The 22378-nt window shown below is 39.3% G+C and overlaps 1 protein-coding gene across 8 annotated transcripts in view; it reads right to left on the bottom strand.

Annotated features, from left to right (window-relative positions):
* The window catches only part of AKAP9 (A-kinase anchoring protein 9), a 105899-nt gene that overhangs the window by 10198 nt on the left and 73323 nt on the right, over window positions 1-22378 (bottom strand). For 6 of the 8 annotated variants that reach the window (XM_077303834.1, XM_077303837.1, XM_077303835.1 and 3 more), the window contains 17 exons: window positions 20605-20837; window positions 19523-19642; window positions 16953-17129; window positions 16757-16858; window positions 15306-15458; window positions 14905-15084; window positions 12078-13121; window positions 9802-9948; window positions 8615-9094; window positions 7352-7409; window positions 6615-6736; window positions 5799-5990; window positions 4902-5090; window positions 3909-4053; window positions 2763-2958; window positions 2044-2194; window positions 40-708 (listed from right to left, as the gene is read on the bottom strand). In XM_077303834.1, the coding sequence (XP_077159949.1) occupies window positions 40-708; window positions 2044-2194; window positions 2763-2958; window positions 3909-4053; window positions 4902-5090; window positions 5799-5990; window positions 6615-6736; window positions 7352-7409; window positions 8615-9094; window positions 9802-9948; window positions 12078-13121; window positions 14905-15084; window positions 15306-15458; window positions 16757-16858; window positions 16953-17129; window positions 19523-19642; window positions 20605-20837 (4358 nt within the window). The remainder of the gene's footprint in view (window positions 1-39; window positions 709-2043; window positions 2195-2762; window positions 2959-3908; window positions 4054-4901; window positions 5091-5798; window positions 5991-6614; window positions 6737-7351; window positions 7410-8614; window positions 9095-9801; window positions 9949-12077; window positions 13122-14904; window positions 15085-15305; window positions 15459-16756; window positions 16859-16952; window positions 17130-19522; window positions 19643-20604; window positions 20838-22378) is intronic. The other 2 variants (XM_077303840.1, XM_077303839.1) reach the window with 2 other exon arrangements.

Here is a 22378-nt window from a genome sequence, read left to right as displayed (position 1 = left end):
TGAATTCCATGTGATGTATCCCTCTGAGAGTCACCGTACCTCATTTAGATTCTGATGTGTTGCTACTTCCACTTTGGCTCCTGCCCCTTTCCTCTGCTCCTCTTGTTGAAGTCCTTGGATGATTTCTTGCAAATTCTTTTCCTCGCATTGCAGCTGATGAACCTGCTGCCTCTTTTCTTCAAGCTGCCACTGAAGATCTTCCACTTTGGACTCCAGTTCATGAGCTTTTTTCTGTGCCAAGAGATTAGCCTCTTGTTCAGCTTGCAGAGTCTTCCTCTGAATCTGCCTCTCTTTTTCCATCTGTTGCTTCAGCTGCACAGATTCCAATTTATACCTCTCCATCTCACTCACCAGCTCCACTATACGGCCATGCTTCTCATCCAGCTGTTTTTGCAGATCCCCAAGTAATTCTTCAGCCGGCTTAAGAGTCCCATCGTTCCTTTTCGGTTCAGCTGCTTGAAGCTGAGCACACAATTCTTTTTCCCTTTCTAGAGCACTGCTTAGTTCAAGAACCCTGAACCTCTCCGATTCTAGAAGTACCTGAAGCTCGGAGTTACAGCTGCGCTCTTGTGACAACTGGGCCGCATTTAGAGTTTCCTGGGATTGGACTTTCTTTTCCAAATCACTTGACAGCTGCTTCTCAAACTCCAAAAATTTATTCAATTCTGTCACTTTTTGTTTTTCGTTCTCGAGTGAATATTTCAAATCCTTCCATGACCAACGGGAGAGAGAGAGAGAGATAATGATAAAATATAAAATTAATATATCATAAATTTGATAACCTATAGAGATCCCAATTGTCATCTATTCAGAAAGCAATTACATAGTCTGGCAGATAATACACACAGTGATGTTTATAAAAAGCGCAAAGCATGGGGAACTCCAAATGCTACACCAACAGTCCACATAGGGTACATTCCTTACTCTACATCTCAAAACTATCACCATGTGGGTCTGTCTATTTATATGCAAATCAAGACTCAACAAGATACTCTCATAAAGGTGGACTACTTCCTTACCAAGGAAAATAATCTACATCATAATTCGTGAAATACCATCACAAGAAAATGACATAAAACTTTTAAAAGTCAGTTACCAACAATACTAGGTAAAAGGTGCATTCATTGATCAGTTATTATTTCAGACACAATGAGCTATTTCCTTAACTGATATATTTTATTTTAGGTGTTGATATCCTGCCTTTCTCCTCCATGGGGAGAAAAAGCTTACAACATTATTCTCTCCTCCCTGGTTTTATCCCCAAAACAACAACCCTGAGCCTAATTCAGGTAAAACGGCAATCCTCTGAACACAAGCACCTTTACATGCTCGTATTTGGTCTATAAAATCCATGGTTCTGATGCATTTAGGGGTCCACATTCTTTTAGAGTCTACGAGCACTTTTGGCCTTCTGGCGTGCTATGCATGGTGGGTGCAACAACAATGGCTGCTGCAGGAGTCTGAGCTTACCATAAAAAGAATGCAACAACTGAGCTTCAATCACATGGTACAGATCTTTGTGCTGTGATGGCAGCTGTGCTGACAAAGCGATTTTTAAAAAAATTTCATAGCCAAATCAAATCTCCACTAGACCACTGGAAGCCTTGCCGGGGAGAATCCTTACCTGCGTTGGGGGTCCTTGATTTAGATAATTAAATGTCCTCCCAGAAAGTTTTTAAATAACTATGAGGTTTTAAAAACTGTATCAGTCAGAAGCTTGTTTGTTTGTTTATTTATTTTTCAATTTATTTCCTGCCACTCCCTAAGCGGCTCGTGGCGGGTCGCAATGTCTTAAAACCCCATTAAAACTCCCATTAAAAGACTTAAAACCATCATAACATGGTGGAAGCAAAAAATCCCCTTAATAATGCTGTTGGAATGAGTGTATTAGTCAGTCTTACCTAGGCAATTCAAACAGTGGCTTATTTGTATGTTTGATCCTTCACATCAGACAATTTTGTGACAAAATGGGACATTTTATGGCAGCAATTATAATCCTGGTACGCAGTGCTGGATGTTACTTTACAAGTTACTCTCACATACCTCTAGCTCTTCTCTCCCTCGTCCCTCACTGCGTTCCATTTTAGCTTTCTCTTTCTCCAGTGCCCACTGAAGCTCTCTTGACCTCTTCTGCTCACCCGCCAGTGTATCTTTTAGCATGTCCAGTTCAGCTGTTTTAACTTTCAGCTCACTCCTAACAGAAACCAAGAAAAGGTTCTCAGATTGTTGTTGGGGAAAAAAGAACTACCACAGAGCAATCATTTACAAAATTGTATTACAAGACTAACATATGGTTCTCAGATCTTGCACTTGCCTCCAAATAGTAATGTGTAGGTGGATATTTGTGTGGGAGCGTCAAAGAATGCTGAGCCCAGTCTGCCAATTCAACTCTCTGTACCCTCGCGGTATGGCAAAGACAGGATTGGAAACATGCATTTGGCAAATTATCATACAGCTTTGTCTTGCAACATTGAACTCTGACCTTCCAAAAATTAGGTAGCTCAGCAACCTTAATAAAAAATAATCAACTTTGCCATATGACTTCGGCTGTGAGGGGAACATTCTGCTTTTACTCCAGAAGAAATTGCTCTGCCTTTCTATTGCCTTGATAAAGGTAAAAAACAAAAACTGAAGTTTATACTGTAAAAATAATTGATGATTTTCGGGACCGAATACAAATAATCTCTGGCTGTAACTTGATAGTAACACAGGATATACAACATCCCAAAGTATCTGTAAAAAACACCCCCTGGAAGCCTCACCTGATGGCCTCCAGATCTCTTAAGTGCTTGTGTTGGGCTTTCAGGGTTGTTTCCAGTTCTAGTTTTGCTTGTGCAAGTCCATTCTTTAATTCAGCAACCATCATCCTCTCCAAATTCAGCTGCTCTTGAAGCTCAGTTGCTTTGTCCTTTGTGCTACTGAGCTCCATTTGCATCTCCATGTTACACCCCAGAAACTCTACAGTTCATAGTAAAATAAAAAGGGTATTTTGGCAAACATTAATCCTTCATGAATAAAGGGAAACCCTGAGCAGAAGGCAAGCACCAGGACACCATACCTGACACCATTGCCATCACCAGTAATGACAACACAGATAGGCAAAGTTCTAGATTTCACTGTAGATGAAAGTGAATTAATCACATGGCAAGGACTAGCCTACTTGGGGATCTCCTCTAGAACAAACAGGCCTGCACTGCTGTGGTAAATCACTTATAGTGCAATCCTATGTGAAGTTACTTCAGTTTAAGCCCACTGAAGAAAAGTCATTCTTATATGCCGCTTTTCCCTACCCGAAGGAGGCTCAAAGCGGCTTACAGTTGCCTTCCCTTTCCTCTCCCCACAACAGACACCCTGTGAGGTGGGTGAAGCTGAGAGAGCCCTAATATTACTGCTCAGTCAGAACAGCTTTATCAGTGTTGTGGCGAGCCCAAGGTCACCCAGCTGGCTGCATGTGGAGGAGGAGTGGGGAATCAAACCCGGCTCGCCAGATTATAAGTCGGCACTCCTAACCAGTACACCAAGTTGGCTCTCAATTACTTTAGAATGGAATAACTCTACATAGGATTGTGCTGTTAGCTTAGAACAAATGAAGTAGCCTTTACATAAGTCAAGTTCCCTCCATGCCCCAGCTGCTATTGCTACTGTGCTGTGCCCCTTGGAGACTGAACTCCGGGAACAGAGTTGGTGGGATGAAGTAGAGATCTGCAATGGGAAAGAATAATTGGCAAAAATAATATTACCTCCCCCCCCCAACATTATCTGTCCCTTGGACCAGCATGAATATCATGAAATCTATCACTACTCTATGCCCTTACGATGCTCTTAACTTCTATATACTGACAACTTCACTCATGACAAAACATTTTTATAAGCTGAGACGTAGAAAGCAGTCACAGTCTAAAGAATACCTTGGCAGTTTGGCTCAATTTCGGCTTCCTTCTTTGCATCAGTCCTCCGATTGTTCAGCTGGGAGTGCAACCATTTGACTTCCATCAACAAGCTTATTCTGTCTGCATTCTGAATGCAATCCACAGCAGTTCTCTGATATGTACTCTGTTATAATTTTAAAAAGAACCAGAGGTGAATACCTGATCAGTAGGCAATGATGCAAATTATTATTTAAATTATGTTCTGTATTCACAGAGACAATCATATTATTTTAGGAAACGTAAGTTATCTTGTGTTCACTGTAGAAATAACTATATAGATTACCAACATTAATAGTTTAAAATGTGCAAGAAATCACTAACTGATAATAAAGTTTATTTGCATGTAGTTAAAAAACAACATTTTTTAGCAGCAGGCACTAATTTGCAGGTAAAATGCATTTCACTTGCACTTAAGCAAGAAATTACAGCAATTATCTGGGCATGGAATTGGGGTCACTGTGGGTGGGCAGGTAGTTGTGAATTTCCTGCATTCTGCAGGAGGTTGCACTAGATAACCCTGGAGGTCCCTTCCAACTCTATGATTCTACTTCATGGTCCGTAATTTAAAGCAACATGTTAAATATTTTGAGGAGTCATGCTCTATAAATTATTTCTATGACAGACTCACATCTAAAAGTGTAACATGTAAGATGAACAGCATTACTAAAACACAATGTTAAAAGTAGCATTTATGCTTTTTATTGACCTTTTAATAGGTTGTGGAGACCAGTGTCTTTTTTGTGCTTCATCAGATTGTTATCTCTGACTCCATCGGTGTATGATTATTTTACTAATTCTGTTGAGAGATTATTCTGTTAATCTCAATAGTTAAGAGGACTATGTTTAGAATGATTTTAGTGACAAATATAGTTTATATTTTTAATTACTAGCCGAATCTGAGGCAGATACTGTGTGGAAACTAAAGATGTACAAATAGAAACCACTAGCCTTGCATACTTATGTAGATCTTACCTGTTCTTGAAGCCTCTTTTCTAGTTGTCCAATTAGTGTCATCACATCCCTGGTGCCTCCTTCAGCCAGTTCTGTTTGAAATACTGCTAGTAGAACATCCTTTTCTCTTTGGAAGACTTGTTGAACAGCAAACAGAAGTTCAGATCGCCAGTCTGAGATGCCTCCAGAAGATTCAGATCCTGCATAAAGCTACAATGGCAGGACTACAATCAAACTCTGACGTCATCCATCTGAAGTGCATCAGTTTGTACAATTTTTTTAAAAAATCAAACTCTTTTAACACTTTGTGGCTTTCATCACTCAGGTACTATTATCTCCAGAATGCCTTTTTGATCATCAAAAGGCATCCCCCTAGCTGCGTCTTCCACCAGTGGAAAAGCCAGTAGGATGCATGCCACCATTTTATTTATTTAGTAGATGTATCATTTGGCTTTTCAGTTGTCAATGATATTTAAAATAAATGTGTGCGGAAACACAATATGAACATAGGAAAACTCAAATTGACTTTGGAATTGAAATGATTCAAGGTATTAGGCAAATCTAATTCTGCAATTTAATTAGATCTTTGGCTAATCAAAGTGCTGATTTTATTTCTACGGCTATATATTTAAATGTCTTTCAATATTCTGGAAATCAACAAGGAGAAAGCTTTATTTACTTTGCTGCCACATGGATCCATTAGTTTTCACTTCCAGAATTACATAAATATTGATCCCGAGATACAAGGCCAACTTATATTTTAGTCTCAGATGGGCCAGAGGAAAAGACAGTTTTGTAATGCCTGTGTTATTTTTACCATTCATTTAAAGTTACTAGTGAGTTTGTAATTTTTAATCTAGGAAACTGCGGGTCAGAGTACTGAAGGAGCAAAAAACCCACTTATGTAAATATAGTTACCTCAGGATCCCCATGAACCTGCATTTTAGCAATTAAATCCTTCAGTGCGGAAACGGTGCTCACAAATGCCTTGCGTTCTTGCAGCCAATATTCTGCTCCTTGCTTAAGGGAAGGTACATCACCGTCACTGTATGGAAACTCTGTGAGATTCAGCACCTGTATACCTTCATGATGAACAGCTCTCAGCAATCCCTATTTTTTTAAAAAAGACTTTTGTCATTTATTGTTTGCTATTTTAACTACATCATCACCATGTTCCTGTATAAATCAAAGGAACTGCTTTTATTTATTAACCACTTTTATATTAAAACTAGTATGAAAACACCGTTGTCAACAATGAAAAATAACTACAATAAAAACATAGGAACATAAGATAGCCCAAACCAAGAATGCTACAGATAATCAGATGAAGGCAACCAATAAAAACCTCTGGATCTTTGGAAAATCTCAAAGAAGAAGCTGGTGAAGTAGAACTTTTTCCTGCTTCTTCCTGTAGGGAGGCGCATATTTTAAAAAATCACCCGAATATGAACAGCAGCACTGAGGCTGGGGAATTGAATAAAACTGCCCCCCTGCCTGGTGACCTACCAGTGAGCACTCCCTGACTGTGAGAAGTCTTTGAGAGGAGGATTCAAAGATATGACCGTGATCACATATACAGGCAATAAGAATGTTCAAATGACTGTCACGCCAACCCATACAGATACATAACATGAACAATATAATTGTATTTTAACAAAAGATTATCTGAGGGTACTTGAGGAAAACTACCTTGTTTTATACTTTAAAAACCAAAAACTAATAGTGTTGCTTCACCTTTATTTTCTTTGGAAGGAAATCTGCTGAAGATTCATCTTCATTTCCTATTTCTTCTGATACAGTATCTGATCCTTGACTTGGTGCAAGATACACTCCTTGGCTCCAGTCTGAACTAGAGTCTAAAACAAATTATAAGCAGTTAAGCCGTGCTATCATAAAATTTTACATCAACAAATTTTTTTTACATCAATGCATATTGTTTTCACAATAATGAAAGAATGCATTGCTTTTTAATCTTAGTAAAAATAATATATTTTTAATCATGGATAATTAAATTATATTATTTTATGAACCTCCTTAATCTTTTCCAAAAAATGCTGAACCTGTATAATGAAACAATCCTCACAACAGCCTGTCTACTCATAAGAGGTATTAAAACTGCTGGTCTTTCAAATATCTGGAGTTGTAGACAAACACGGCATTTGAACAAACTGGCATAGGACAAACTCAGTCTACACAGAAATAAAGAAAAAGGTAAGCAAGTAACTTTAGTACCACTAATTCAGAAGTATTTTTCTACTCTGATATTTTAGGTTACATTACCATATGCTACATTTAGCTGTAAAGCTGACCACACTGAGCAATTCCAGTGAAATCAGTGAAACCTCTAAGCAAAATGTTTAAAATTGTTAACTAGTTAATTTATTAATCTATAGCAATATTTTTATTTTTCTTACATATACATATAATTAAAATAACTCTTACGGAAAATAAAAAGAGTAATATTCTCTTACCACTAGAACAACCATCTCTAGCATTAGAAGATACAGAGTGGGATAAAGAAGGAATCCCCTAAAATTTGAAGAGACAAAGGTTAAAAATACACCGCTATGTAACAGGGTTTCTGTAAACACAAATATCCTCAGCTGCTTTATATCTGTTCCCTTCTAACAGCTGCAGCTTCTATGCTTGAACCATGTACCGACCATAAGGGTACTTATAAAGATTGGTATTCTTCCCATTGGCCACTGGATTGTTGAAAAATCAAATAGGGATCGGGCCTATAATGATGCAACTCCATGCTGCTCGAATTAGTACAGCACCTTAATGAGAATTGTGTGTGCCAGAACAAGAACTCTTAGGGTTCATTCAGATGTCACAATGTGTCAGTTCTGTAAAGATTGTGCAAAAATAGTGCACTGTTTAGACTAATGGTTTGTCCTAAGTTAGTATGGAATTTTAAATTGCAATTTTCAGTGGTTTAAGTTAAAGGGTAATCCTGATAATTCCCTCAGGTTCCTGGGCTAAGCCAGCAGTAAAATATTATACTGAGACAGGGTGGGACAGCTGGAGTGCTTCGTGAAAGGACAAAACAGACCACTAGGGCTGCTTAGTCAGCAATGGAAAGAAAAGTGAAAATCTTGTCTCTGGGAGAGAGAAGTGGACAGGGCTGCTATACATCTGCTTCAGCAAAATGGCTTTAAAAATCTGGGATATAGATTTACTATTTATATTTGCCTATATTAATGAGATACAAAACTGAATATGTAGCCTTAATGTTGAAATTATTATATTACAGGAGGACTCTCTTGCTCACGTATTAGATCAGGGGTAGTCAACCTGTGGTCCTCCAGATGTCCATGGACTACAATTCCCATGAGCCCCTGCCAGCATTTGCTGCCAGCATTTGCTGGCAGGGGCTCATGGGAATTGTAGTCCATGGACATCTGGAGGACCACAGGTTGACTACCCCCGTATTAGATAATCATTTTTCAAGACTATGGGGTGGATCCAAACTATCTTTCTACAGGTGAAAAAGGAAGGAGGTGAGATTGAGTGAAAAATCTAGAACTCACTACACCGCCTCATGTATTTTTATAACCTTACAGGTGATTAATTAGTTTCTCAAGTAGGCCTTTGTCATGGCCTGTTGGCAGTATTGAAGTATGATTGTTCTTTTGAAGTAAGTAATCTGTATTTTAAAAATATTTATTTATTGAATTTATTCACCACCCTCCCAGATGGCTCAGAGAGTGTTATGACATTAGTACACATACCTCTTTATCTCTCAGGGTTTCTATGACAGCTTTCAAAGAATTGCATTCTTCAGTTAATTCCTGTACTAAAAGAAACTGTTCTCTTTTCAGTGCTTCTGATTCCGAAATATGTCGGGTCTCCATATCCATGATTTCAGCAGCATGTAGTTCTTGCATTTGGTCAATTCTTTCACTGAATTCCCTTATAATTTCTGCAACTTCCTCTGGTGAACATCCATTCTGCAAATCAATCTGGATTTCTTCATTTTTGGTAAGCAGCTGCAATGTTTGGTTACAACTATTGGTAAGTGCAGTTTTCTTAGTTTGACAAGATGCATTTGTTCTGTTGACAGCTGGTTCTTCTTTGGTACATACTCTCTTCAATTTGTTAGCGCTCTCTTCCTTCTGCACATAAACTGCAAGTTTCTCTTCCACTTGATAAAGTTTTTCCCTTGTTTGCTCTAGTTCTTCCTGAAGACGAGTCACACATACTTCTTTTACCTGCACATAATAAAAACACTAAGAATTACAGGTGCTTCAAGTGGTTTTTTAAAAGTAGTATTAATAAATAGCTGAGTTTTGTGGTCTACCTCATTATCTCCAGCTCGACATGCAGCCCCACTTCCCCACTTGGATCTATATCAGTGTGTTAACTGAAAACTCTACAAGGCAGATTTGATTTCTCAGAGCACAGTGCAAATATATGGGGCAAACCATGAATGAGACCACACTCCCTCCATCCATTTTTCCCCTTATGTTGGGGTGAAAAAATCCATAATTTTCATCTCTACATTCTTATGCTTCTTCAAGTTATTTAATGCACGTCATTAATTCCTGTAGAATACTCAGAACCTGAATATGAGAACATTCTGAGTCTATGTATACGTGCTGAATAAACTATATGGATAGTCCTTCAATTGCTGTACAATTTGTGACTTGTTATGATCTGTATACTATAATAATAACCATAACAATAATAATTTTAATTTTGATCCCATCCTTCCATGTTGTTCAGGGTAAGTAACAACATTTAAGAGCCACATCTAAAAAATGATAGCATAATAGAAGGCTCAGGAAGGTTATATGAACTGTTTTAAACTGAGATTTTTTTTTTTACCAAGCAGACCAAACATACAACTACAGAACTCAAGGAACTCAAGTGATCTTTAGAGAACAATGAGAAATATATGGCAGTATTTAGTTCTTACCATTAACTCCTCTTTCAGTTTCTCCGCTTTCTCTCTACAACTGCTAAGCTCTTCCTTAGCAGCAACTGACTCTGCTCCGACTTTTTCTAGGTCAAGATCATCAGGCAGTAAGCTTCCTTGTTTGTTTTCACTCTGTTCTGGGACCATCTACATGCAAATGCAAAAGAAAAACATCATTCTTCATAACCAGAGACATGAACAAAATTTTAAGCCATTCACATAGCTTGCTGTCTAATAAAACCACCTATCAGAATATTGAAAAACTGTCATGATTTTCAAGACTACTGGCATCTTCAGCGTAGAAAATATGTGTTCATAAAAGTGTTGCCGCACACTCGGAGGGAAGTCTTTGAAGAAGCCTGGAACAAGAATTTCACAGAAAATCCGAAACCACATCCCTAAGGAAGTGTTCCTACCATAACCCAGTTTTCATTAATTACATGAAGATCACTTTTGATTTGGCCAACAGCCTAATTCATTAAAAATGTTGCCCACCTTTTCCCCTACTGGGACTAACATCAACTAGTGTGGAATAATATTCATTGAGGCATGCATGGGGGGAGATTACCGTGTGTGCCACCCCTTGCAACTCACTCCATCCCCCACGGAGAAAAATTAATCAAAATTAAAGATGAGAGATCTGCACTGTCCAGCTGTGCAAGTGTTGCATTCAATATTCCCTGGTCTTCAGCATTGTTCAGCTGCCTAACTACCACATACAAGCAAAAGCGTTGCCTCTGTCACTAGACAGGGAGGGTAGTATTTGGCATCCTGCTACCCTGCAGTGTTCCCCTAACAACTCCAAACTGGGAAACAGCTGGAGATTTTGGGTGCGGAGACTGGGAAGGGGAGGGACCTCAGGGGGTACAGTTCAATATTGTGAACCCTGAAAAACAGCCATTTTCTCCAGGAGAATGATATCTGTAATCTGGAGATCAGGTGTAATTTCAGGAGGTCTACAGGCCTCACCTAAAGGCTGGCCACCCTGCCCCTGTAGCTACAAGGCATAATCCCAAGATTAGCAAACACACTGGAGATCACTGTTTCTATAATCTCAAATTACAGTAACTGCCCAAGCCAGTTAGCCATTATTATGACTGAGGTAAACATTTGAGAAAGAACAGCTTTATGAGACAGGTGCTCTGGAGGCAGGATTAGTGTGTAACTTTGCTGACCAACCATTGTTCCTGTCAGTTATACATCCCCTGACTCCCTCTCTCCTCGCTTTGACTTTCTTGAGCTCTAAACTTGACATAATGGCCATATCCAAATATTTCTAAATATTACTGGTGATTATTAATTATTAAGTTATTTTAAATTATAAAATTTAAATTAAATTAAATACTTATTTTAAATTATTAAATATATTTTGAATTATGGATTGCTTATTTTAAATTACTTATTTTAAATTAAATTAAAAGGGAATCTTAGGAGCAGCAAACAATATGAAAATCCCCCTCAGTCCTAAAGTGACCGCATCTAGGATTCTATAAGCTTTCAGTGTAGGGATGCCAGTCCCCAAGTGGGATGTGGGGATCCCCTAGAATTGTACCTCATATCTACAGACCAAAGAGATCATTTCTCATGGAGAAAATGGCTGCTTTGGAGGGTGAGCTCCACAGCATTATGTTCCACTGAGGTCCTCCCTACCCCATATCCTGCCTACTCCTGACTCCTACTCCTGATCCTGCGTTGAGCAGGAGGTTGGACTAGATGGCCTGTATGGCCCCTTCCAACTCTATGATTCTATGACTCCACCCCCAAACTCTCCAGGTATTTCCCAACCTAGAGTTGGCAACCCTATTTTCAGTGGCCCGAGCAGGGGTGATTTCCTTCTTTCTTTAAAACAAAAATCACATAAGCTATTCTCAACATTCTGGGACTCGTGGAGCTTATTCAGTTCTCCTTCTGCAGGTCCCTCCTCCCTTTCCTATTTTCAAATTCATCTAAAGAGTCCTCCAATAATGTAGAAACGCCTAGTTTTTCCTGGGTGTTCCTTTTGTGGTTGGTGTAGAATGAAGTGAACAAAGCATTTTGGGTTTAGGTTTTATTAACATCCAAATGCACAGTCTTACCAGGAAGTGAGCACATCCTTTGGGGCAGGAGTAGTCAACCTGTGGTCCTTCAGATGTTCATGGACTAAAATTCCCATGAGACCCTGCCCACAAATGCTGTTTCCCAGTTTGGAGTTGTTAGGGGAACACTGCTCATGGGAATTGTAGTCCATGAACATCTGGAGGACCGCAGGTTGACTACCCCTGCTTTGGGGGACATACCTGAGGAGTTTTTGTTTTCTTGGAGCTCTTTGTCCTCTCCCTTTTGTGCTTTTCTTCTGTGTCTGCCAGAAGCTGCCGTAGTTCAGTAAGCCTCCCTTCTTTTTCCTTTGCTTCCTTCTGTGCAATTTCCACTTTTGTTTTTTCTAGTTGCAAGTTACTGTGTGCATTTGCCACTTGGCACTCCATCTCTGTGAGCTTTTCCAGCAGTGCTGATAGTCTAAGCTTTGCATCCTCTTGCACTGTGCTATCTACTGTTCCTGTTGAAAGACTCTGTAGAGCTTCCTCAGGGCCTTCTCTGTGCATTTCTGGGGATACTTTAGTTTGCTCTAGAACTGCGTCCAGCTGGGCTTCAACAAGTGCTGCGGCAGCCTTCTGCGCCAGTATTTCTTCTAGCTCTGCTATCTTCTGTTGAAATGCCTCGGACTCAGTCTGCACTTGCTCATTTAAATCTTTAATTTGCTGGTAACACTGCCGCAGCTCCAAATCCTTCTCCTGAAGAGCAGTCTGAAGCTGCTGCAATGTTGTGTCTGTGTGGCTCAGCGAATCCTTAGCCTTTTCGTCCACAGAATTAAATATTTTAGTTTTTTTCTTATTTGCAGGTTTTTGACTGAGCTTGACACCTGTTTCAGCCACACCCCTTCTCATTTGTACATTTTCCAGCTCTTCTCCCATTCTTTTATGTGCCTCCCTCAGTGTATCCAGTTCTTCTTTTAACTTCTGTGCTTTTAATTTTGTTTCTTCCAGCTCATTCTTTGCATGGGACACCTCCACGTCACGACTTTCCACTTTCTTCCACAGAGCTTCTTTGTCCGCCAACAGTAAATCTAGCTGGTGTTTTAAACGATCGGAATCTTCCTGAATCAAGGAGAAGTCCAGGGGTTCTTTGTGCTCAATATTTGCCAACTCTTGCTGCAGCTTTTCAATCACTTCATTCAGCTGTTCTATTTCCTGCTCACTGTTTTGTTTTACGCGCTCTTGGTCACTCTTCAAGTATTCGATTTGGGCCTCCAATTCCTTTATGTGATCATTTTTTTCCTCAATTACCTAAGTGGTCAAGCAAAGGAAAAACATTTCATTAGTGAAAAAAGATAGCCACTTCTGTAATGCGTGCCAAAAATTTGATTTAGCTATTATTCCTTATATTTACCCACAATATTCATTTTTCTGGAAGTGGCATATTTGATCATTTCCAGTTCATTTCACATAAAAATTGGAAGAACCAAGTCCAAGGATTGTCATGAAAGTGTGCTGAGATTTTTTCCCAAAAAACTTTTTCTGGCACACATGGAAATGCACTCTTGATGTAGAGATAGGCAAAAGCTGAGAGTGGTGGCCTCAGATAATGCATATTTTAGAAGGTGGCCTCCAAACCAGATACTTTAGAAACACTAGTTGAAGCTACACTTAACAGATTTTTCTTTGCCACCCAGCAAGCCTTTAGATTTTGATCTTGTACAAAAGAGCATTCCACGCAATAATTTGTCCACTGAAGAAGACCCCTGTGGGTCAAAACGCGTTTGGTCTATTCTTTCATGTGCAGTTAGAAGAAGAAGAGTTGGTTCTTATATGCCGCTTTTCTGTACCCGATGGAGTCTCAAAGTGGCTTACAATCGCCTTCCCTTTCTTCTCCCCAAAACAGACACCCCGTGAGGGAGGTGAGGCTGAGAGAGCCCCGATATCCCTGCTCGGTCAGAACAGCTTTATCAGTGCTGTGGCGAGCCCAAGGTCACCCAGCTGGTTGTATGTGGGGGAGCACAGAATCAAACCTGCCTCGCCAGATTAGAAGTCCACACTGCTAACCACTACACCAAGTTAGATATGTGTTGTTTTTACTTTGTTTTAAATATATTAACACTAATTCAGGTGGCATTTCCTCTAATTAAACTTATGTCTTTTTATTGGCTTGCCAAAGAATTACATACAGAATATATATACATATATTACATATAGGAAAAAATAGCTAAAATGCTAAAGTCCCATCATGGCTTTCACCATTTGTTTGAGAATGAAAGACACAGCTTCTCAGAAGGCTGGCTGTTTAAACGACATAGCCAGATAGACCTCTAGGCTTTGACTAATTATTCTTCATAGTACAGGTATACAAAAAAAAGTGATTTTCAGTTTATTAACCCTCAAATCAGTAACTTCTTTCCTGAAGTGGTTGCATTTTATAGAACACATTATTATGTGGATAATACAGAATTAGGAGTAAGGGAAATCTATATAGTCCCGGTGACTAACAGTGAAAGCCTAAGCTTGTTCTTCTAAACCCATGGATTTCAACTGGCTTAGAAAGGTGTCTTTCTGTTTAGGATCACACAGTCTGAAGATCAAAGTGATGAAACAACAAAAAGAGCTTCATCAAGCACTAGCTAATGTACAAAACATATGAGACGTTACAAAAATCAGGATGATATAAAGTAATAATGCTAAGGCAAAAAGGTATAACAGCGAACTTGTTGGTCATACAATGAATGGTTCAACATTGTACCTAAACTATCTATGTTGAAAATGTAGAAGTTAAAAAGAAGATTCAGATATACCAAGCTATTTAGAAGGAAATAAAGAGTAGGGGGGAAATCCAAGAAGATTTAAACACCAAGAAGAGCTTTTTAGCACCAGGTCAAGAAGGAATTGCCTAATTAAAAGTACTGTCCATGCAACTATAGAACAGATGAAAGAATGCCACAGGAATGAAACAGGAATGAGTATATTAGGCTTCAAGAATAAAGATCGGACTGCTGTTGGTGAGATGGAACATTCACTGGATCAGATCTAATATGTTATGGAAATCAGCAGCCCTGAAAAAGATTTCAAAAGCATGTACTTTGTTATCTGTTGCAAATTCAAGTTGCTGTTGTAGTTTTGTAATTTGTTCATGGAGTTCATTTATTTCCCGTTCCTTTTCCTGTACAATCTGAACAAATTTTCCCGTAACTGGCTGATGACCTTTTATGGAAATATCTTCAGGATTCTGGATAGCTAATCCCAATTTTTCCATTTCCTCCTACAGACAAAAAACAGTGGTACAGAATGTAACTTATACATTTTCTTCCTTAACTCTGGACCATTCATCAGATGCAAAACTGGGGAATAGTCAGAGACACAAGAATATACTTTAATGAAATGGAGGAGGTGTTTATTAAAAGCTGAAGACTTTGCAGATTAACATGTTCATTCAGAGGGAGAAGGAAAGAAAAGTATAGACCTTCTCACCAGATAAATTACCTTGAATAATTTATTCTCTTGCTCCAGCTCCTGTTGCCGTGTTGTAGCTTCCTTTCGCTGGATTTCTAGTTGCATGTGCAACTGCTGTACTTCTTCATTTTTGTTTTCTAGTTCCTCACGGAACTGCTCTAACTGTTCTTCAAGATTTATTATCTGTATATCCAAAACAAGTGGCAAATGGACGATTTTTTAAAAGCAAAATAAAATATAAGAGACTTCAATGAATTAAGCTTTTATTTTCAGAAACAAACTGCTGCATTTGGTTTTCAGGTTTGAACAAAACAATCCTCTCAAATCAATACAAACCACATGGAAGAAATGTAGTACATTGTAGGTACTCATGTCTTCAAACAGTGATTGGGTTCTACCAACTGGTGGGGGGGCGGAGAACAAGTTGGGGGGCATGTCACAGCCTCTCCTTGGGGCCACGTAACACCCCGAAAATAATAGAATTCCTTTGCGCTGGGGGACATTCTAAGCAGAGTCTGTGTGGGAAGGAAGGTGGTAGAGACAAACAGGCATCCCTAATGAGGACTCATGAGGCCCCGATTTATCTTGTATGGATAAACAAGAGTGTCTATTGAAGGAGCCACTCAATTCCCTTGCTTTAGCAGCAGCACAGGATGGTCAAGACAGGTGAGGGGCAGAACAAGAGAATGAAGTGTGATGTGAGAGCAAAGTGGGAGTGGCAAGGACCAAAGACAGCAGCGAGGAGTGGAGGCATTCCGAGGCAGAGGAGGAGTCAGAAACTGTTGTTCTCCTCTGCAGTACCTGGGAGATGGTTTGCCACATAGCAACTGGTAATTTGAGGCTCTACTGTGAATGCTGTTCCAGACACAGAGTGGCTCATGCAGCCGTGCGGCTATTTTAGGATAGGGGCCAAGCCCAGTGGCACAGGAGGTAAATGAGGCAGACCACAGGCTACAGCTAAAGGAAGCAATGACTCCGGCAAGTTTTGACATTTGATGCCCATCAATCACTCATTTTCATCTGAGAAGATTTGTGGAGGCTTGGCAGCAAGTTCTAGCACAAAGAGCATTTGCTTCTATTTCCCTATCTACAAAGAGGTCACATAAATCTGGGTTTAAGGACTGGAGGTAACTAGAGTAGGTCTTCTTTCTAAGTGGTTGAGAACTCAGGGAGATCATGTACTCATGACCTTAGTATTCCTTTGGGAGAAGTGTTTGGCCCATAAACCCATAAACATCTATGCAGCTGCAATTTCCTCTCATTTAGAGAGACAAAATGGTTTTGAGGATTCTTCTTTAGGTTGCCACTTTGTTCTTGAAGGTCAACAGAAAGGTCAGGCCTCTAGACCAGTCAGAATAGCCCACAAGTCACAGTATCATACATGTCTTGTTCTTCTAGACTAGCAGAAATACGTTGGGCTCATACAATAAGCTGTGCATAAAGAGTTTTAAGTACCTGAATAACTGAAAAGGATACTCTACCTCTTTTTCCTTCCTGTCTACAGCTTCTTGTTCCGCCTGTAACTGAGCTTCTAGAGGCAAATCTCCCCTTACTGAAGACCCAAATTGCTTCCTTTGCTCCACCTTTAAGGTAAGTATATTAGCTATCACACTTTAATTATTACACAAAGTTTTGTTAATTGTAAATTTAAACATAAAAACTGGGCATATAAAGTACCTTTTGCAAACTGTCTGCACTGATCATTAAGGCTTGTTCCAATTCTCTGATTCTGCACTCTAATTTCTCAATTTCTTCATTCCGTTCTTGCACGTCTCTCTGAAGTTGCTCCTTAGAGAGCAAAAGCTCGCTGCATTTGTCTGTCTTTTCTTTGAGATGATTTGTTAACTGCTCGACCTGGTGACAGTAGGCAGGAATTATATTTGACATCTTTTGAAATGCAGATATTAAGGATGAAGAATAAGACTTGAGGAGACGTTTAGCAACAAAAAAGGTCATAAAGTCTGACTGCGGACACTTTAATTGCATATAAGGAGATACAATAAATACAAATTCACTATAAAAGACAGCCAAGTTATGTTGCATATCAGGGGGGAAATAAAGAAGTTTTGAGACAGCAAGAAAGAAGAATCAGCATCCAAAATATTTATCAATTCAAAGTAACAACAATACTCAAACGCCAAGAGAGTTAAGGTAAATGAGATGGAAGAATCAGAAAGCGGGTTGAAAAAAGGAAGAGATAATAAGAGAACTGGCTGCCATTCATATTACCAAGGAACACTCAATTCTATGGCAACCAGTAAGACCTCCTAGAAAAATGTCTGATTGGCCCGACAGGAAAATACAACAATATACTCCCCTGTTGAACAAATTATAAACAGCTCTCAGTACAAGCTAAAAGGAAGTAAAGAAATATCCTCCAGTCTATCAAGTAAGATATTATATTATTTCACCAATGTAAATTAAAACCATAGCTGCTATTCTACATTGATAGTTGGCAAAAACTGATCAAAGATGGAGATCTTTTTATATCAATTCTATATCAATTAGAAGTGTGCAAGTATGCATTACACCGCTCCCCATTAAGGCAAATAATGAATACTCCTTTAAGGCCATACTCCATTAAGGCCTGGGTCCTGCTTATCTGCGGGACCGCTTGGTTGCCTATGGTCCCCGCAGGGCCCTTTGCTCTGCGGGTATGAATCTACTGGTTGTCCCAGGCCCCCAGGATGTTTGCCTGGCCTTGACCCAGGCCAGGGCCTTTTCGGTCCTGGCCCCAACCTGGTGGAATGAGCTCCCAGAGGCGCTAAGGGCCCTGCCAGAATTACCAACTTTCCGCAGGGCCTGCAAGACGGAGCTCTTCCACCAGGTGTATGGTTGAGGCCAGGGCAGCGCCCGGGTTCCATCTTGGATCCCTTAGATCCATCGGCCAGCTCCCTCTCTCATGAGACCAATGTTATGACCTCTGATTGAACAGGTGGGTGTTAGAGGATTAGAACGCTATCATTATGGGGTTTTATTGTGATTTTAACATTTTATTGTGAACTGCCGTGAGACCTCCTGGCGAATGGCGGTATATAAGTTTAAATAATAAATAAATAATATTTTATCTCGAAGTCAACCCCCCAGCTATTATTTTCTTCTAACAGTAGTTAATGGATTGGATTCCACAGATCCATTCCACAAATGTGCCCCCCCCAAAGAAGCTTGTCTAATGCTTGCAATAGGGGAAAGGGTCCTTGTGTCAGATGAAAACACTTCCAACAGTGGAACATATCTACAGTATCCAGATTTCTATGCATTTGCACAAAACTCAAGATAATTTGATTAATTCTAGAAAGCAAACTAGCCTGGCTTCACTTCAGTGGAATCTTTCCCTGATTTTTATTGTCAGGTAGACCAAATGTTGCTATCCTGTCTTCACACACAGGGGCCTCAGTTGATACTACTATCTGCAAAGAACTGGGTTTCACTTTGCCAAGCTGAAACAAAACATAAATTACATAAAATTAATTGAAAAATCTATCTACCAAACTACTAGGAACTCAGGCTCATTTATGAAACAGGCTAGCAACAGATTCAAGATGGCAGCTGACTTTGGAAATCACTGGACAGATTTACAAAGGATAGATCTCTTGTTGGCTACTAGATGTGACAGCCAAGTTGGGCCTCCAGATTCACAGGCAGAATGCCTGTCAGATGCCGGGGAGGACTCAGTGAGTGAGGCCTGTTTGTGGACCTTCTTGAAGAATCTGACTGGCCACTGATAGAAACAGTGAACTAGATGGACTATCAGCTTGGTCCAGAATGATTACTCTTAGGCTCTTATAAGCTCTTTAGGCACGTTCAAGGACTCCAACCATGCCTAGTAGGTCTTTTGACTTTTCATTACAACAGGAGAACCATCTCACCACCAGCACTCCATGTCATGTTGAAAACTGTCTTGGAAAGTAAATGCTTACTTAGGGATAAAAATTAAGATTTTTTTTTAAAGGAAGACCCTTATGTCATAAAGCCCCTCCATTTCAAGTGTGGTTTGTTAGGTTCCAGTGATCATAAAACTGATGTGATCTTGGCCACTGTGTCACTGAACACAACTCTACTAGCTGTTAACTTGACTAGTTTTAGATTCATCCCTGGGGCCACTTTTCATAATATTTCCCTCTCCCTAGTCTCAATGGTGCTTATTACAATCTGCCATTTGCCTTATATGCATTGAAAACATTTTTGCAGCATTTCTATTATTGCTTCAATTTTGTGCATTCATGAGCAGCAGTTCAGTATCTTACCTCCCTGTTTTGGTGTTCACTGGCAGGCTGAAATCTCTGGGGAATCTTAAGCTGGTGCTCAAGTTTTTGTATCTCCTGTTGGAATACATCCCTCTCATGCTCCCTGTCAATTGCCTGTTCCTGAAACATATATATTTTATATTTATTACATTTCTTATAGCAAACCCATTTTGACAAACATAAGAATTCTTAACACAGAGTGTCTTGCCTTAATTTATTGCTTAATATAACTATCATTGGTAAGTAGCAAGGAGCCTTGTCTACTGCAACCAACTTATCCTGTCAAGTGGGAAAAACAATGCTGGTTTATTTCTGCTATATATTATCAAAGCACTGTAGGTGGGATGTAAACCTGCAGCCTACAGCACTTTCTCCAAACCGATGTCAACTCATTTATTACTATTAAAATATGATGCAAGCAGTGGGAAGCAAGAAACATCTGGATATCAAGCAATCATTCTTCTTTGTGACAGGGTTAATGGTATAGGAAACTAGAAGGGCCAATGTAAAAAAAATTAAAATTGCTGACAATATATAATAAGTCATTGACAAGTCATAAGCTGATTTTTCTGACAATTATCTCACAATTGTCACTTATTATTGCTAACCTGGATATCCAGTTGTATTGCAGGAGACTATTTTGGTGTGTTTTCAGAAATCAAATCAAACTTAGTTAGACCTTAGTAAATACACTAACCCTACAGTAACATTATACTACAATGCACTAAATACACACCCTACACTAACATTAGCAAGCCATAATATAGAGGTACTACACTAGTCATCCCTTCAGCAAAATTACATATTTGTTACATCACTAACTAACCTCCAACAGTGTTTCCAAATAAATTGACAAATTCATGCGCTCACATTTGCGCTCGGGGTATATCTAGGCTGAAAATATCTGATTTTAAATTCTGAAATCAAGTCCAATCGCCATTCATGTAACAGATGCTTACATTGTTAACGTCTTGTAACTTTGTTACTATTTTAAAATGCATTGGAAAGACTCCTTTTTAATATACAGGGTTAACTACCCTGTTCAAGTTGCAACTCTGTAAGATAACTACTCTCTTACTTACATCTAGAAACTTTTTCGTTTTCTCCAGTTGTTTCTCCAAAGCTTGGTTCTGCTGCCTTAGGTCCATTAATTCTGCATTCTTTTCTTGCTCCAATTCCAAAAGACGGTTGACCTGCTCCTCGATATCAGTTTCCAGCACCTTCACCTGCTTCTGAAGGCAGTCATACTCTTTTTCAGCTTGCCGTTGCACTTCTATTTTTTCCTTCATAAGCTTTTCGGTCTCTGCCAACAACTCTGTTTTATAAGGGCATCAATTGAATTAGATACACAACGTTACTTATAGTCTATCACAATAAAACCACTGAGAAGACCATGCGCCCACACTAGAGCACAACAAAGGATGGAAATGGAGTTGGGTTTCACTATACTATATTATGTGGTATCTTTTCATAGGAATAAAAAGATATCACAGAAAGGTACTACTGGTTAACAATTCACACAGAAGATGATGAAGTTATCTGTCCCTGTCACAAATCATATATTCAGTTTGCTAGGGAAGATATTTGATGGAATTAAAACCCAGCTATTTTCTCATCCAACAGGGCTGATTCAGTCTCAACATATTTTTTTCCAACAAGAGGCATATACATATATATTTAAGGCAGAATACCACAGACCTTCACCTGGTGAGTTACAACAAGAATATAGATGGAAATTTCTTACCTGCAAAGAGTTTCGAGTTCATACACACTAATTCCTCCCTCCCTCTAATTTTAAAAATATTTTAAATTGTTTGGGAAAGAACTTAGAGCTTGTTGTTCTATTACATCAGCAGCAGAAGAAACTCTAGAACAAGTCTCCTTCCCATTCCAGTAACTCCAGTTCACAATCACTATCAAACTGCTAGTAACATGCCTATTCCTTGCATGGGGTTGACAGATCCAGGTTTGGAGACTCCTGGAGATTTGAGAATGGAACTTAGAGAGGTCAGGGGCCTGGATAGGGTGCAATGCCATAGATTCCACCCTCCAAAGTATCCATTTTCTTCAGGAGTTCTAATCTCTGGAGATAAACAGTCTGGAGATAAACTGTAATTCCAGAGGGTTCCCCAGGTCCCACCTAGAGGCTGATATCTATATCCCTGCATTTGCACCCCACAATTTGGGAGCTAAGCTCCAACAGTATTCAAAGGAGGTACACTACAGACTCCTTCTACTTAATAATGCTGCATATGGTGACGCATCAGAAGGGACGTTATAATGACCATATTATCTAACAAAAATAATTAGAAGGAATGCTGCTAATATAAGTGAATCACAATATACAATATCTGAATAATCTTCAATATATAATGGATACACAGGCTGCAAACTGAAGCCTTCTGTGATTTTAAAGTAAGAGTCACTACAGAGTAATAGATTGATAGATCAGGGTCTCTGATATATATACAGGATGGAGAGAAAAAGTCACCAGATATTGGCTGATTTCTTGCACTACACAATACAGATATTTTGGGTACCATCATCTTACATCATGCTTACTGAACACCACATGTCAATATAGAGGTTTATTTGGTAACTGATTACAAACGGACATATTTGCAGCTTAAAAGCAAAACAAACGGTCACTGTGCACTAACACCACCTCAACTCACAAATCATTAATGACTAAGATGATGGTTAAATGGATCTGCTTAAAAATCGTTACTGATGTATCGCATTTAGAAATTGTGAGCAATTGTTGTTAAAAAGAAAAGTTGTGAGCATGAAATACACTATGAAAGCTGCAGGCCAGCAAAAATTAAGGTCATGTTAGTAAGCCGAAAGCCCCAAAGA

This window comes from Paroedura picta, chromosome 11 (assembly GCF_049243985.1).
Source record: "Paroedura picta isolate Pp20150507F chromosome 11, Ppicta_v3.0, whole genome shotgun sequence".
NCBI classification, from domain to species: domain Eukaryota; kingdom Metazoa; phylum Chordata; class Lepidosauria; order Squamata; family Gekkonidae; genus Paroedura; species Paroedura picta.
This window is presented reverse-complemented; position numbering and strand designations above follow the sequence as displayed.